Raw genomic sequence first — 15,325 nt, 5'->3', positions numbered from 1 at the left:
GTGCTGCTGTCACCTAATACTAAACCACCTTGTTGTTGTACTGCATCCATTGTGATGGTAGGCAGGAAAACCGATTCTTATATCGCTCACCCCAGTGAGGAGCTCTTTTAGTTAATATCTGCTGACCAATCTATACAGAGAGAGGCGAGGAACCAGGGAATGCCTGACAAAATCAGTTCATTTATTCAAGGGGAAAATATTAATGAAATAACAAAATAGCCAATTTTTTCCCCTTCTCTTATTTGCGTGTGCGCACATGCACACACGCCCCCATGATTAATTTTGAGGAACAGAAAGTGACTGGGAGGATGCTTAAAAAGTATTTGTTCCTGTTCTACAATAAATACCATTCTGCATATGCTCTTGTCATAGAGCAGTGTTAGGTATTTTACAAGTTCAGGCCTGGCCAGTTTATTTGGGTTTGGCGGTACCCAATAAGGGGCATCATGCCAAGGAAGAAGTTGGATCATTGGCTAATTGGAAGTGAGACCTACCCAGGAATGGTGGGAAGAGCCAGTCCCAAACCTCCCCTCTACCTCCCTTGCAAAGAACCTCTTCCCCCCTGTTCTTTTGCCCTACCTCTCTATTTCCGGGTGACAAGCCCTGTCCCCTAACTCATGGACGTAAGAAGCAGGGGGTAGATAGCTCTGAATAGTGTGAGCAACTGTAGCGTGGGGGAGCTCCTGGCACAGAGCCCATAGCAGCTCCATCCCAATAGTCAGGCTGGTGGGAGAGGTCAGTTCTGTGTCGAATGGAGTCTCTGCCTGGACAGTGGGCACTTTCAGCACCTGTGCTAAGAGGGGGATGGCCTTTCCTAGCAGGTAACCAGGGAGGACTTAGGAAGATGACTGGGGACAGGGAGTGGGAGAGAGAAAGAAGATGAGTTTCGTACATGCCCATCTTTTGTCTTAGAACATTACATTCATGTTAAGGGTTAAACTCCTCTCTTGTGTTGTGGCATTCTGCAGATGCCACAACTATATTGCTCTGCTGCTATCTGCCCAAAAGACAAGTGTGTGATGCTGCTTTTACTTAAAAAAGTCAAGTTCTGCCCTGGGCTGAGCCATGTGTATTTATTGGGAAGAGGTGGTATGGAGCCTATTACTTCCAATTTCCCCCTGAAACAAGTGGACACAATCTCTATTACAGCTGTTCAGGAGCACACCATGGGTAGGACCTGGCCTCTGTCCTGACTGTGCACCCAAGGGAATACGTGCTACTATCTAAAATATCTAGCATGGTTAGGCCCCCTGCTGAATAGCACATATGCTGTGCCTTGCACTGGCAGGATGGCTCTTTTATTAGCGACATGCTGGCACTTTCTATTCCCCCAGCCCATGAGTCAATGAGGGCAGGATTTCATAATTATCTAGTGTCAGTTTCTCTCTAGCACAACAGTCTTTTAAAATAGGGGAGATAAAATTTTAGTCTTCATGTGGAGGTTGGTGAGTAAGTTACAGTGTGCCATATGTGCTCAGATAAATTTGAGAAGCTAATTCCTTCCTTCCTTCCCTCTTTCTCTGTGGAGCTAGCAATGTGGGGGATTACAAAGGAACACAGAACAGATGCTGATTTACTTCTCCTGTTTTATTCTTGACAAATCTGAATTACGGTTAGGATTTTTGGAGATGTTAAAAAGTTAAGCATCATAAGGTATTTTAAGAAAACACTCATTTTACATCACCCAAATGACCCTTAACAAATATGGGTCCAAAAAGAATGCTTCATATCCAAGAGCATAATTTTATTTTGGTTAGCTTGCTGTATGCCACAGAATAATGTAATTAAATTTTCTCTGTGTGTATTAAAGCTTTAAAAATATTGCTTGTTCGGTTTGGTAGGATTTTTTTAACCATTTCTCCCTTACCTTGGAGGGCCACGGGGGCAATATTAAAAATACCTTGACTAATTCTTTAAATTTTTTTAGTCTATTTAGAACACAGTAATGAAGCCATCTTGTACAATTGCCAAGTTTTCCCTCCAGCTTTTCGGCATTATTGGCTTACTCATGGCAGAGTGTGCCAATGTACTGTACCTTTCACCAGGAAAACTCTCAATTATTCGGCACAGGATGCTACAAGAACAATGTGACCAGGGTTCTCCATCTGGAGAATAGAATCCTTAATTCAATTTCTATATCTACCAGGTGTACAATGTATTGTTACCATCTCCCTCTGGATCAGCTACATAGACCTGAACATATTTCAGCATATTTTAGAACATTTAAGCTTTGATTATCTTAAGTCACACTAATAATATATGTCTGACAATCATTACTTTGCAGTTTTCATACATTGTGTAGTATTTTGGAATTTTCAACTTTATAGAAAAAGAAAATTTTGTTTGGAAAGGCCAACACAGAAGTTTTTAAAAAATAATAATTTGCAAAATAACCTAACACTGATACCAGCTGAATGGCAAACGCAGCTTCAAAATCAGGAATTACTGTTTATATAACTTTGCTGTTCCTTGATCTGTGATTTATTTTATGTTCTACAGGATATAAATATGCTAATTAAAGAGAGCTTATCAGGCAGGTTAAGCCTAAAATGTAGTATAAATAACTGTTTGTTAAAAAACCTAACATCAGTAATAAAGAATGAGTGCGAGTGTGTGTGAGACAAGGTGGATGAGGTAATATCTTTTATTGGACCAACTTCTGTTTGTGAGAGAGACAAGCTTTTGAGCCACACAGAGCTCTTCTTCAAAGTGTGTGTGTATGTGTGTATGGAACGATACACTATGTGGTAATTCTGCTTGCTGTGACACTGGATCAGCCTGTTATACACAATACGATACATCTCAAGTGGCCTGGTCCAGAGAGCAAACCTTGATGCTCCTTTTCCATTTCACCTTTGAAAGCTGACTGGCTTTCTAATGTCTCCCTAATGGCACATGTCCTGAGCTCCCCATTGTTCAGCTAAATGTTTCAGTCCCCAGATTACAATGGCACTGGGTTCTACAGAACAGTGTACTAGACAGGAAAACTGAAAGCAGAAAATTAACCCCGGGGCTTGGTTACGTATAAGGTGGAAACTCAGCCATTCTGAAGCAGTATGGGAAAAGCTGTGCTGCATCACTGCTAAGTGATCCATCATGCAATTCCATTGTCTGCAGATAACAAACACTTTCCTATCAAGCCAGCAAGGCATTTCATGAGTTAGCAGGTGGAAAGGAAAGTTTAGGAGGAGCTACTAGCCTCATATTTACAAGTGCATGCAGGGCAGAGACGTAGTTCTACCCTGAACCATATTTTGATTATTATTATGAAATGCTCTGAAATGCCTACTTGCAATATAAGTTAGGAAGATTGATTCTAATCTTGAAGGACCAGACAGCATTTTGTGATGCCTGCATGATAAACTAATGAGATTATGAGACACGTTTTTTAGTATTGCATGTATCAAATTACATTTGCAGGTTTTTTTTTTTTTTTGCATCCCCAATTACTGTGATTGCAAACTCCAGGTGAGATGTCTGTACCATGTGTGTAATTAATATATATATATATATATATATATATATATATATATATATGCCCAGTGTAGAGATCTAACTAGCTATTTGCATATGCAGTTACCACACTTGTGCATCCAGTCTTGCCCTGTATGACTGAATAGCTATGCATTTGAAAGTGTCATAATAGATATTATTGTCCTATGTACAACTATACTGTGCTCTATTGCAAGTACAGCTGTGTATTGTACTGAGTACTTCACTGCACAGCAGAAAAAATTGCTTCTATTTTATTTTTTAAAAATGCTCAAAATCTAAATGAAATGTTATGTTTCAAGCCAAACAAAACATTTAGTTCAACAAGAATACATTTTTTGGACTTTTCAATTCACCAAAAGCTTCAAAAAAATTTTGTTTTGAGTCTGCCCAGAAGTAATTTTTTTGTTTTTGGAACTGCCAGGAAACCAAAAAAATCAGTCATTCACATAGCTCTAATTATAACAGAAGTAAAGCATTTAGAATATATTAACCTGGCAGCATCCCTTTGTCACTACCATAGGCAGACTTCCTGCTTCAGTACAGTAGCAGTAAAACAGTCGTTTTGGGTTGTGCTATGACATTTAAGTGTGAGCAGGAAATACAACAGTCTCACAGCAGCAGCTTTGGTGACTTAAAATGGAAGGAATATTGGTGACTTAAAATGGAAGGAAATAAAATAGGTCAAGCTATTGTAAAAGCTGGCTTGAACTCCTGATTTGAAATTCCTTCATCTGTTGGAGTGATCTTAGCAATAGGTCAGTTTAAAATGAGAGAAGTAATACTTGTGTTCATTTTTATTTTTCATTGTACAATACCTACCTGTGCAAAAAATTCAGCGCGCGCGCACACACACACACACACACACACAAGTGAAGAGGTTGCTCCATAACATGAAAGTCAACAGATGTAGACTCTGATGAATGCACAGGGAAAGCAAATTCCAGAGCTTGAAGGCTGTGAACTGCGAAAGCCGTGTCTCCAATCCTGGTATTTAAAAATAAGGGCCTGTTAGCAAAAGAGTCCCAGCTGACCTCAGGTGTCGAGGTAGAACATAGGGAGAAAGACACGTCAGTAGATGAAGATGGACTGTATTAGCATTTTTGCTCTTTTATGGCCTGATCCAACTCTCACTGAAGCTAAGGACTCCTGTTCTATGTAGGTGCTTATACCACACTTATCACTGTAGTATCTGAGCTCCTTCCACTACTGCATTAAGCAACGTGACTAACCTCTATTAAGTGTTGTTTGTTCTCTGAAGTCTCCCCCTAGGGTGAGACTTCAACAGGAGTGGGCTTGGACACACTAAGGGTGAACAAAGTCTAAGAGTCATAAGTGAAATAAGTTTGAAGGTCTTTGTTTGGCTCCATAACACTTAATTAAGGAAAATTCAGTGAGCATAAAATTTCTCTTGGTGCTATTAGATGATTGGTTCTTTGCACATGCAAACCTGGTAGATCTAATTTTAGCTCTGCCAGGCTAAATGTGGTTCCTTTGAATGTTTGTTTTGCTTAATTTATTTGTGTTTTTACTGTATAATTGCTTTCCTGGATTTCATTGACTAATTTTTAAATTTTTCTTCTTTAGGCTTCTGATGATGAATCCTATATCAGTGATGTGAGTGATAACATATCTGAGGACAACACCAGTGTCGCAGACAACGTTTTCCGACAAAGTATACACCATACTTTTTAAGAACTTTAGAAAATTACATTTGTTTTCAGATCATGAGCCAAATTTACTGCTAGTGTAATCAGGAACAATTCAGCTGAAATCAATGAAATTGCACCTGCAATGCAATTCCACTGGTGAATTTGGTCCCATGAATGAATTTTGTTATGTTTTTAAAGGGGAGATTTCAATACAATAATGTTTTCTTTCCCCCCACCCAGTTCTTAATGGTGAGCTAGCAGGAGGTGCATTCAGGAATGGACGTCGGACATGTCTCCCAGCTCCCTGTCCTGATACCAGTAATATCAATCTGTGGAATATTTTGAGAAATAATATTGGCAAAGATCTCTCCAAAGTCTCCATGCCAGTTGAGCTAAATGAACCTCTTAATACTTTACAACACCTTTGTGAAGAACTGGAATACAGTGAACTCCTGGACAAAGCTGCTGAAACTGATGATCCATACGAACGCATGGTAATAAATTTGGTACAGTATAACTTTGTGTATGCGAAAGCTTAGATTTTTCTCATCTTCCCCAGGGGCTTGTTTGCGAATCCTGCACAGTGTTCCGTTTTGTCATTCCCCTGGTTCATTGTGTATGTGTGATTGCCAAGAGAAACTGCGAGACTTTTGGAACTGTAATTCCATCAGCATCCAGATGATGCTGATCTCATCAGAGGCGCCATCTTTCTGAGTTGTGGTGGGGGGCTCGACCCACGTTCCGCCCCAGGCCCTGCCCCCACTCCGCCACTTTCCCTAAGCCCTCATCCCAGTCCCCCCTCTTCTCAGCTGTGTCCCCACCCCACCGTGTTCCGCCCCCTTCCTCCAAGCACAGCCCACCCTTGCTTCTCCCGCTCCCACCCCAGTGCCTCCTGCACACTGCTGAACAACTGATCAGTGGTGGATGGGAGGCGCTGGGAGAGAGGGGAAGGAGCTGATCGGCGGCTCACATCGGCGTGCAGGAGGTGTTGGGGGGAGAGGGTGGAGCTGATTGGAGAGGCTGCCGGTGGGTGCTGAGCACTCACTATTTTTTTTCCGTGGGTGCTCCAGCCCTGGAACACCCACGGCGTTAGCACCTATTCATCTGCAGTCTTTTGGCTTTCTGATTTCTGGATAAAAAGAGGCTGAAATGACAATCGCTGGTTGAGGCTCAGTCCAATGAGGTAGTGAGAGAAAACACCTGAACTAGTTGATGGGGGTTGCCTGCTTCCTCTGTTTGAAAACTTGTGTCTGCACAGGCGCCGTCTTCCTCTGGGCCCCGGGGTGCTCAACACCCCCACTCCACCCCAGGCGTTGCCCCCACCGACTCCCTTCCCCCAAGTCCCCCCCTGCTCCACCCCAGGCGCCCGCCCACCTCTTCTTCCCCCTGCCCCGCCTCTTCCCGCCCAGTTCTACCCCTGAGTGCGCCTTGTCCCCACTCCTCCCCCAGTGCCTCCTGCATGCTGCAGAACAGCTCATCGCTGCGGGTGGGAGGCGCTGGGGGGGGGAGGTGTTGGTTGCCAATGGTGCTAAGCACCCACTAATTTTTTTCCGTGGATGCTCTATCCCAGGGCTCCATGCTCTGCTCAAAGTCCCACATCTTTTCAGGGTGCAATTCCAGCTATTAGTTATGATATGATAACCCTGAATGATCTAGTACCTGGCTGGATTAGGCATTTCTCCCTACTCCAACCCCGTTTCCTATCATTACAGTTCATGTAGGGATTGGTCTCAGCCCCTAGGATTGAATAAATGGGGATTGGTGGCCATAGGATTTCATTTAAAAGTCCATGGCTATACAGTTTTCTTCCTTGGTTTATCAGTGTTTAGTGTGTACATCATTTGTATAAGATATTTTCCTGAGCTTGAGTGACAGCTAAGTAGTTTGCTGTTGTACAATAGGCAATGGTGATTATATGTTTGTCTTAGTTTGCTTGCCCATTGCCCATCACTTACATTTATAGTCTATAGAGAGTGTCTCTAAGTATTATTAAGTTTATACCTCTCTGAAAGTCTCACTAATGACTGGGAAGCACATTGTGAATTTTGCAAATTAGTGAGTAAACACCCAAACACAATAAAAAGCTTGGGGATATTATATCTGCATTCTTGTACATTTATTTAGTTACTGTAGTTTCTTATTAAGGATACCCACACACAAATGCTAACTGTGAGTGAAGGTTGTTTGACTGCATAGGCCACCAAGGCAAACTGTAAAAAGCAAGGAAATAAGCAGTGATGTCATTCAACACCCCATCCACACTTTCTTCATCGGTTTGCATTCTTGCCCTCAGCTACCTCTCTTTCTTCAAGGTGCTAAAGATGATGGATCTGTGCCAGTGAGTGCTGCATCCTGCTTGGGTTTGGGGGCAGAACTGGAGGAAAGGAGATTGCGACTGGGAGCCAGTGGGCAGGGGTAACATAGGTGTGGGAATGATGGGAGGACGGGGAAGGGGAGAGACAGATTGGATGAGGAGTTGAGTAGGATTGGCTGGGCTAGCAGCCTGGCGGGGCAGGATGAGACTGGAAGAGGCTAGGATAGGGAGTACAGATGCAGGAGACTGGGACTGGCTGGGTAAGAGGACTGGGACTGGAATGAGAAGCCTGAAGAATGGAGGGTGGGATTGGAGAAGAGAACGGGACTGGGACGGTGAGGCAGGGGGAAGAGACATGACTAGGGCAGGGATGTGCTGGAGGGATAGGGCCAGAAGGTGTCATGCTTGGGGGAAATGGGCAGATTAGAGTACATTCCCCTCCTGAGTCTAGAATGGAACCCAAGATTCCTGAGTCCTCTGCTGTCAGCAAATATCCATGAAACCAACTGGGAAAGTGTCTCATCACCCTCTAGTGTGCTGGTCCATTCAGAGAATGACAACCAGTTGCGGCTATCATTTACTCAATTAGCTCAAGTGGCAGAGTGTTCTGCGATGGATCTAAAGGTTCCAATCCTGCTGATGAATCATGTAGCATCATAGCGACACCCACATGATGGAATTTCTGTTTTTGCAGTTTGTTTTTTTAAAAACCTAGGAAATTACACACAAAAAACCTATGATGAAAGAACATTAAGATTGCAAAGTCATGCCCAAGTTAGGAAATAACAAAATTAAGGTTGTCTGTCCTCTTGGACACCAGGGGTGAATTGTGGGAAGGCATTGGAGGCCTTTCAGCACACAGGTGATTTAGCCTGAGACCTTACTACAAAGTGGGAGGGTTATCAGCCCAAGTGAAAGAAGCATCCAGGTTCTAGGCTATGCCCCTATTGGGACACCTATCCTGGGTTTAAAGCACCACTAAACTTGGGTGAGAGGGTTTTGTGTGTGGCCAGGAGGTGGATTAGGATCAAAGCCTTCACTGTACACTGAATAAGGCAGGGATCCTGAGGAAAAAAAATAGTATGTGATCATGTAATTAAAAACTATATCATAACCCAGGCATACAAGAAAGCCAAATTAAAGTTACACAGTTCATGATAAACAAAGTGGCTTGGTCTGAGAGTGGCTTGGTCTTGGACACCATCAGGTAGAAGGTGTCATCTCAGAAGAAAGTTAACAGAAAATAATGATGGCCATAAAGGAAAACAAATAGTGTCACAGAAACAAAAATCCAATTCTTATTGGTCTCCGTTGGGAATTCTGATCTTATACTTATATATATTCGGGAGGAGGGATAGCTCAGTAGTTTGAGCATTGGCCTGCCAAACCCAGGCACAAATGGGAAGGGCAGTCCTGGACCAATTGCAACTCCCCAATCCTGCACCATCTGGCCCTAGCCTAAATTACTGCTGCTGAGCAATAGCTCTATTTTAGGCCACTGGTATAACGTCCCTCAGGGTATGTCTGTACTTTGCAATAAAACACTTACAGCTGGCCCACGTCAGCTGACTCTGGCTCACAGGGCTCGGGCTGCGGGGCTATAAAATTGCGGTGTACCTGTTCAAACTCAGGGACTCTCCTGCATTGCGGGGTCCCAGAGGCCAGGCTCCAACCCGAGCCCTAACATCTACGCTGCAGTTTTATAGCCTTGCAACCTGAGCCCTGCGAACCCAAGTCAGCTGACACGGACCCAGGGGTGGCTCTATGTTTTTTGCCGCCCCAAGCACGGCAGTCAGGTGGCCTCTGGTGGCACGCCTGCGGGAGGTCCACTGGTCATGGGATTCGGCGGCATGTCTGTGGGGGATCTGCTGGTCCCGCGCCTTCGGCGTGCCCGCCGCTGAATTGCTGCTGAAGCCGCGGGACCGGCAGACCTCCCACAGGCATGCCGCCGAAGGCTGCCTGACTGCCGCCCTCACAGCGACCGGCAGGCCGCCCCTGCGGCTTGCCGCCCCAGGCACGCGCTTGCTGTGCTGGTGCCTGGAGCCGCCCCTGCATGGGCCAGCAGCAGGTGTTTTATTTCAGTGTAGACATACCCTTAGAGATTCCACGCCAGTAGAGAACAAGGCATACTTTGCTGCATCCCTGAGATGCCCCTTCCTCTCTCTACACTGGGGTGAGGGGGACATCTGGTGAAGGAGGCAGCTCCACCACCTCTGCCAGCTTTATGCCAGCGAAGAGTGAGAGGAATTCTCTTCTAGTCAGTTATGGCTAAAATACGACCATTTGGAGACAAAATGTAATCTGAATTTAAAGGAAGAAACAAAGGGATCAGTACAACTTCAACTGTGAAGTCATCATTACCAATGCCTCTATAATGGCACTTCAAAGCAAATAGTAAATGTTCTGTAGTATATTTTGTAAACGTACTACATTCTTAATATTGTGAGACTTCAGCTAATGCAAACTCTGCCATTAAACCTCTGCTGAGGAATGGTGAAAGATCATCAATTTTTGTTTGTGAATTATGGGCTGTGTAGATCCTATTGTATTGTTTTATGTTTTCTGTGTGCCCACAGGCTATGGTGATGTGCAGCCCAAAGGTTTGTGTATTATTCAGATACATAAATAACCAGATGCTGCAGGCTTTCCTTTCCATTAATTATTTTGCAGGGCATTGATAGTTTTCTATTACTATGTAGCCCTTCAAATAGTGAATGAATAAAGGGGCAATTAAGTGTTTTAAATGATAAATTTATTCACACTGCTGCCCACACAATTGACAATGATGAGGGAGCACACCGAGGAATCTTTAGCTGTTTTTCTGTGTTTTAACAGGTTCTCATAGCTGCCTTTGCAGCTTCAGGGTATGCCTCCACTTACTACAGAGCAGGAAGCAAGCCATTCAATCCAGTGCTTGGTGAGACTTATGAATGTATTAGGGAAGACAAAGGATTCCGATTTTTCTCAGAGCAGGTAAAACCTGTTTCTATGTAAATCTTCATTTCTTTGGACAGCAGAGTGACTTTAATTTTTCTTTATAGTTAAGAACTTGTATTCCCACTAGAGTAAAGAGAGTTTGAAGTGAAAGTTACTAAATCCAGAAAAAAACGTATAATAAACTAAAATGATTTATATAAAATATATCCTTTAATGTAGGAGGCTGTAAAAATAAAGTCTACTTCATGTTAAACATGCTGAGGCTTTTTTTTTGTTTGTTTTATTGTAATATACATAACTGAATAGTTTTTAGCTTGAGGTAACTGTCAGTTACACTGATTTTTAAAAATTATAGACTTCTTTTGTGTTAAACAACTCCTCGCCACCGTAATTTTTTTTTTCAGGTTAGCCACCATCCACCCATTTCTGCCTGTCACTGTGAATCAAAGAATTTTGTGTTTTGGCAAGGTATATATTTTAATTCAAAAGCCTAAAGATGAAGTTTTTAATCAAATAAAAAGTTTATGATTTCAAAATTATTATAATTAGGGATGTAGTTCTCTGGAATTTATTTAATAGATTAGTTTAGTATAGTTATTATATTAAGTTATTTCTGGCTGTTGCTTTAAAGTGTTTCAATTTTAAACTGTAAGGAACAAGCCGATGCAGTATTTTATCATCCATGCCAGAGTGACTTGCATTATGTTTATTTGTTCTGCTGTCTTTATTTAAAAGCTTTATACAGAACACACTGTTATCTGTTAGGAGACAAGGGATACATTAGTCTCTCTGATATAAGGTTGTCCCTCCGGAATAACCTTTTTTCTGTCTTCAAAGCAGGTTAATGTTCTGTTCAAAAGATCATCTGTATGCCATTTAGTGGCATAGATCTCTGAAAGTATAATATTTTGGTCTTTTGTAATTTTCTAATATTTCACTTTATCATTTAGATATCAGATGGAAAAATAAGTTCTGGGGGAAATCAATGGAAATCCTGCCAATTGGAACACTGAATGTGACTTTTCCAAAGTAAGTTACTGTCTTGTTTCCTTTGGCTATGTTTTTTTGTTTGTTTTTTAAATCTAGGAAGATGCTCTTCTTTCTGAGGGCTGGATGGATGGTGGTGGGGGAGTAGAGATCCCACATGATTAGCAGCTGGCAGAATGCGAGTTCCCTGCTCTGATCTCCCATTACAGGATGAGGTACTGAAACATTGCTGGAGCCTGAAGGCTCAGTCAGGCGCTTGGAGGGAAAACCAGGGAACTCTCTAAAAGCATCTCACTGGTAGAGGAGAATAGTTGCATGTGAAGAGGCACTAACTCCATACCCAGTCGTTGGGCTGCCCAGAGCAAATCTGTTCAACACTGTCAGCAGTAGGGTTCTCAAGGGTGCTAATGCTGGGCTCATCGGAACCAGGATTAACACAACGGGGAAATGTTTCAAAATCTTCTGTTGTGTAGACAGGGCCATATGGCTTCCTTCAAATGTAGCCCTCAGGGAGGGGAGAGAGGATTTGGTTACAGACTGTAGAGCGGTGTGTGGCCTCCCAAACCCTCAAAGCCTGGGAATCTGCAGATCTTAGATCTCGGGTGCACTCCGCCCTTTGGCAGTACAGCTTCCGCAGGGAATCTTTCTTACATTTTCCTCCATCTTGTCACAAAGTTGAAGCTAATACCATAAGAACAACATTGCATTCTGCATATATATCTGTTGGCCTGGCTATCTGACAGATTCAGAGGGGAGCATGCCTTGTATAGCATCGGCTCCTTGGCTCTATTTCTCCCCACCCCCCCACTCCCCAGGACTGGGGAAGCTCTGACTGCATGGAATTGCCAGGGGACAATATGCCACTGAGTTATTGCTCCCCACTTCCTTTCTATTCATTCTATTTCAGACCTATTTTACTTTTATTAGTTCCCATTGCTTCTGAGAGAAATACATGATAACCGGGACCTCAGTCCACCACGGCATTGTAGAGCATGCTGAACTTTAAGTCTAATCCTACTCAAGTCGCTGATCAGGGCCAAAGTGTTCAGCACTACTGGGATTGAGACTTTAATACAGGACTTTAGTGGTTCATAGGACCTCTCGTGGGCCTCTATAATGGGGTGAATTTCACCCATATAGAATAATTTAGGTTTAATGATGGGGAATAATAATTACTATGGAAGCCACACTTTTAATGAGCCAGACTACTGGTTCAAACATTTTTGAGGGATTTCATTATTTTGTATATGTGATTATATGGCTGGATTTCACTTTTTGTCAGCAATATTGAAATTTAATTTACATTACCAGTTATATACTAACTTTATTCCCAGGTATGGAGATTACTACGTGTGGAACAAAGTCACCACCTGCATACACAACATCCTTAGTGGAAGGAGGTGGATAGAGCATTATGGAGAAATAACGATCAGAAACACAAAAAGCAGTGTTTGTATTTGTAAGCTCACATTTGTCAAGGTAACTTATGATTTGTCATGCAATGGTAATATATGACAAAAAGTAAGCAGAACTATTTTCTTAGCCTAGACCTGGCTACAGTTTTCTCAGTCTTCTGCTGTTCCCCTACATTCCTTCTTCCCTGTTCTGTATCATCACCACTATCTTATCAGGTAAGAAGCCCAATAACAAAACTCCACCTAAGTTGTGATCTGAGATGTCTGCCAGTGTTAACATGTCTCTGTTATTGCTGGACCAGCCCATTTGATGTCAGTGTGTTTCTGTGCCCATTTGATGTCAGCATCATTGACAATAAATTACTGTTTTTTTAATTTTAAAATGCAAATGGCCAAATTCAGTTCTATTAAGCCAGTAAAAACCAGGAGGAACTCTGTCCTTCAGAGCAGTTACTCTGGATTTAGACTGTTCTAACCATGATCCGAATTTGGTCCTAAGTTTCTTATCTATTTAGAATAATGGTGTTCTGCTTCATTGTATTTATATATCCTGGTGATAGTTCTGTATAAAAACAGTAATATGGATCTGCTAGAGCTGAATTTTTTTGTAAAAACAATTAAAATAATGAGTTTATCATCACTGGTGTTGCTACATACACTTCAGTGTCAAAAGGCCCACCTCAGTTGCTGCAGTGATGCATTATAGCTTGTCTCAGGTGAAGACTTAGTGCTTCGAACTGGACTGTTTAAAGGTAAAAGGGAAGGGAATAGAGATGCCTGAGAAAAGGAAGACAGAAGAGAATGAGAGAAAGCAAATACGGGGTGCTGTGGGATGAAAGTAGCTCCCATCCAGTATCTGGGCAAAGAATTCTCCAATCTTTAGAGTGGCAGTGTCAGCAGCTTAGGCATCTGGGAAGAGAAAAAATATACATCTGATTTTTCAACTGGAAGGAGGTGGGTCTGTATCTACTACAAAATGGTGCAGGAATTTGACTCGTGAAGAAGCTATATATTACCAGTGTGCACAGATAATTAAATGAGCTTGAACCCCTTTATAAACAACCAGACTGCTATTTTCATCAGAAAATACTGCTATGTTCAGTAAACATATACATGTCAACGCACCCAGTATTCCAATTTTCTTCGTTTTAAATTGCAACCATTATGGGGATTGGCAGTAGATTGAGGTGGGACAAAAGAGAACTTTGATGCAGAATCTGGAATCACCCATCAGTGGCAGATAAGAAGCATTTGCAATATATATAGATTCTTATGCAGAAACATTCTGTTATGTTATTACTTAATCCTTCCTGGAGTGCCAGAAACTGGACTAGATGACCTATTGAGGTCCCTTCTAGTCCTACACTTCTATGATTCTGTTGTTTTCCTATCTATAAAATATTGTGAACCAAACATTTTTCATTGTAATCCACTTGTTTAAAAGTATGTTCAGGTATGCAAGGAAACTTTTCCCTAGTTAGTTTTAGAGATGGACACAATGGCTCAGCATATTATGTTGTTCCAGAATGTTCCAGGCTGCCATTTTCTGTTTTGTGTTTTAATGTAAGTAATATTCAGTTGGACTAAATTCTAATTCCTGAAGTGCCAACAATGTGCCTGATACTGTAAAAAGATACCTAATGATGGAGTCACAGCCCAATAAGACTTTATAATCTAAACAGGGTAGACATCTGCTAGGCAAACTAGTTCTGTATAGATTTGCTGAGATAATTTTTGTAGCAGAATTGCAAAGATGTCACATCCTTATGCATGTCTTCAATTTCAAGAAATTAATAGCCTCTAATTTTTCTTTGTTGGGGATCTGGCTGCAGTTGACTTTTACGTGTCGCAAGATTTAGAAGTATGTAGTGGGATATTGTGATATACAGTGTGACAAGGAAATCAACTTTGTTCACTTTGTTTACTTTGATACATTTTCAGGTGAATTATTGGAATTCAAATGTAAATGAAGTCCAAGGGGTTGTCATGGACCAAGAAGGAAAGGTGGTGCATCGCCTCTTTGGAAAGTGGCATGAAGGGTTATACTGTGGGGTTGCACCTTCAGCAAAATGTATATGGAGGCCAGGTAAGAAAATTCTGGTCAACTGAAATCCTTCAGGTGGCTTTAGTCTCACTAAAAGCTGCTTTTAGCTACCCATTTTAAATACAAATTGAGAAACAAAATATACAGCTAGATAAATAACGAGGAATTGGCACAGCAGCTATCGGTATCTTTTATTATTGAATGTAAAAGTATCTAAAAAGTGTGTGTGCTCCATCTCATGAGTCATTTTTTAGATTTCGCTCCAAATCTGAGGCTAAAATTTGGTCACAGGTATTTAGCATGTTGGGAACATAATCTGAGGAAATAAAGGAAATAATTGGATTTTGGAGTAAGGAAAATGTAAATGTTAGCCTTATCCTTCTCTCACACCTGTGCAGATCAGGGTATCTCCATTGGATTAAACAGAATTACATTGGTGTAAAACCAGTATTAGTGAAAGGAGAAACAGGTTGGTTGTGTCAAT

The 15,325-nt window shown here is 41.9% G+C and overlaps 1 protein-coding gene across 2 annotated transcripts in view; it reads left to right on the top strand.

The window, feature by feature from the left end:
• OSBPL6 (oxysterol binding protein like 6) overlaps window positions 1-15,325 on the top strand; it is a 205,327-nt gene that overhangs the window by 166,965 nt on the left and 23,037 nt on the right. For both annotated transcript variants that reach the window (XM_054043927.1, XM_054043926.1), the window contains 7 exons: window positions 5,080-5,167; window positions 5,385-5,638; window positions 10,294-10,431; window positions 10,800-10,863; window positions 11,346-11,424; window positions 12,717-12,861; window positions 14,739-14,883. In XM_054043927.1, coding sequence (XP_053899902.1) covers window positions 5,080-5,167; window positions 5,385-5,638; window positions 10,294-10,431; window positions 10,800-10,863; window positions 11,346-11,424; window positions 12,717-12,861; window positions 14,739-14,883 — 913 coding nt within the window. The remainder of the gene's footprint in view (window positions 1-5,079; window positions 5,168-5,384; window positions 5,639-10,293; window positions 10,432-10,799; window positions 10,864-11,345; window positions 11,425-12,716; window positions 12,862-14,738; window positions 14,884-15,325) is intronic.

Source organism: Malaclemys terrapin, chromosome 11 (genome assembly GCF_027887155.1).
Source record: "Malaclemys terrapin pileata isolate rMalTer1 chromosome 11, rMalTer1.hap1, whole genome shotgun sequence".
Classification (NCBI taxonomy): Eukaryota; Metazoa; Chordata; order Testudines; family Emydidae; genus Malaclemys; species Malaclemys terrapin.
The sequence above is the reverse complement of the archived record's forward strand: the minus strand, read 5'-3'. Positions and strand labels throughout refer to the sequence as shown.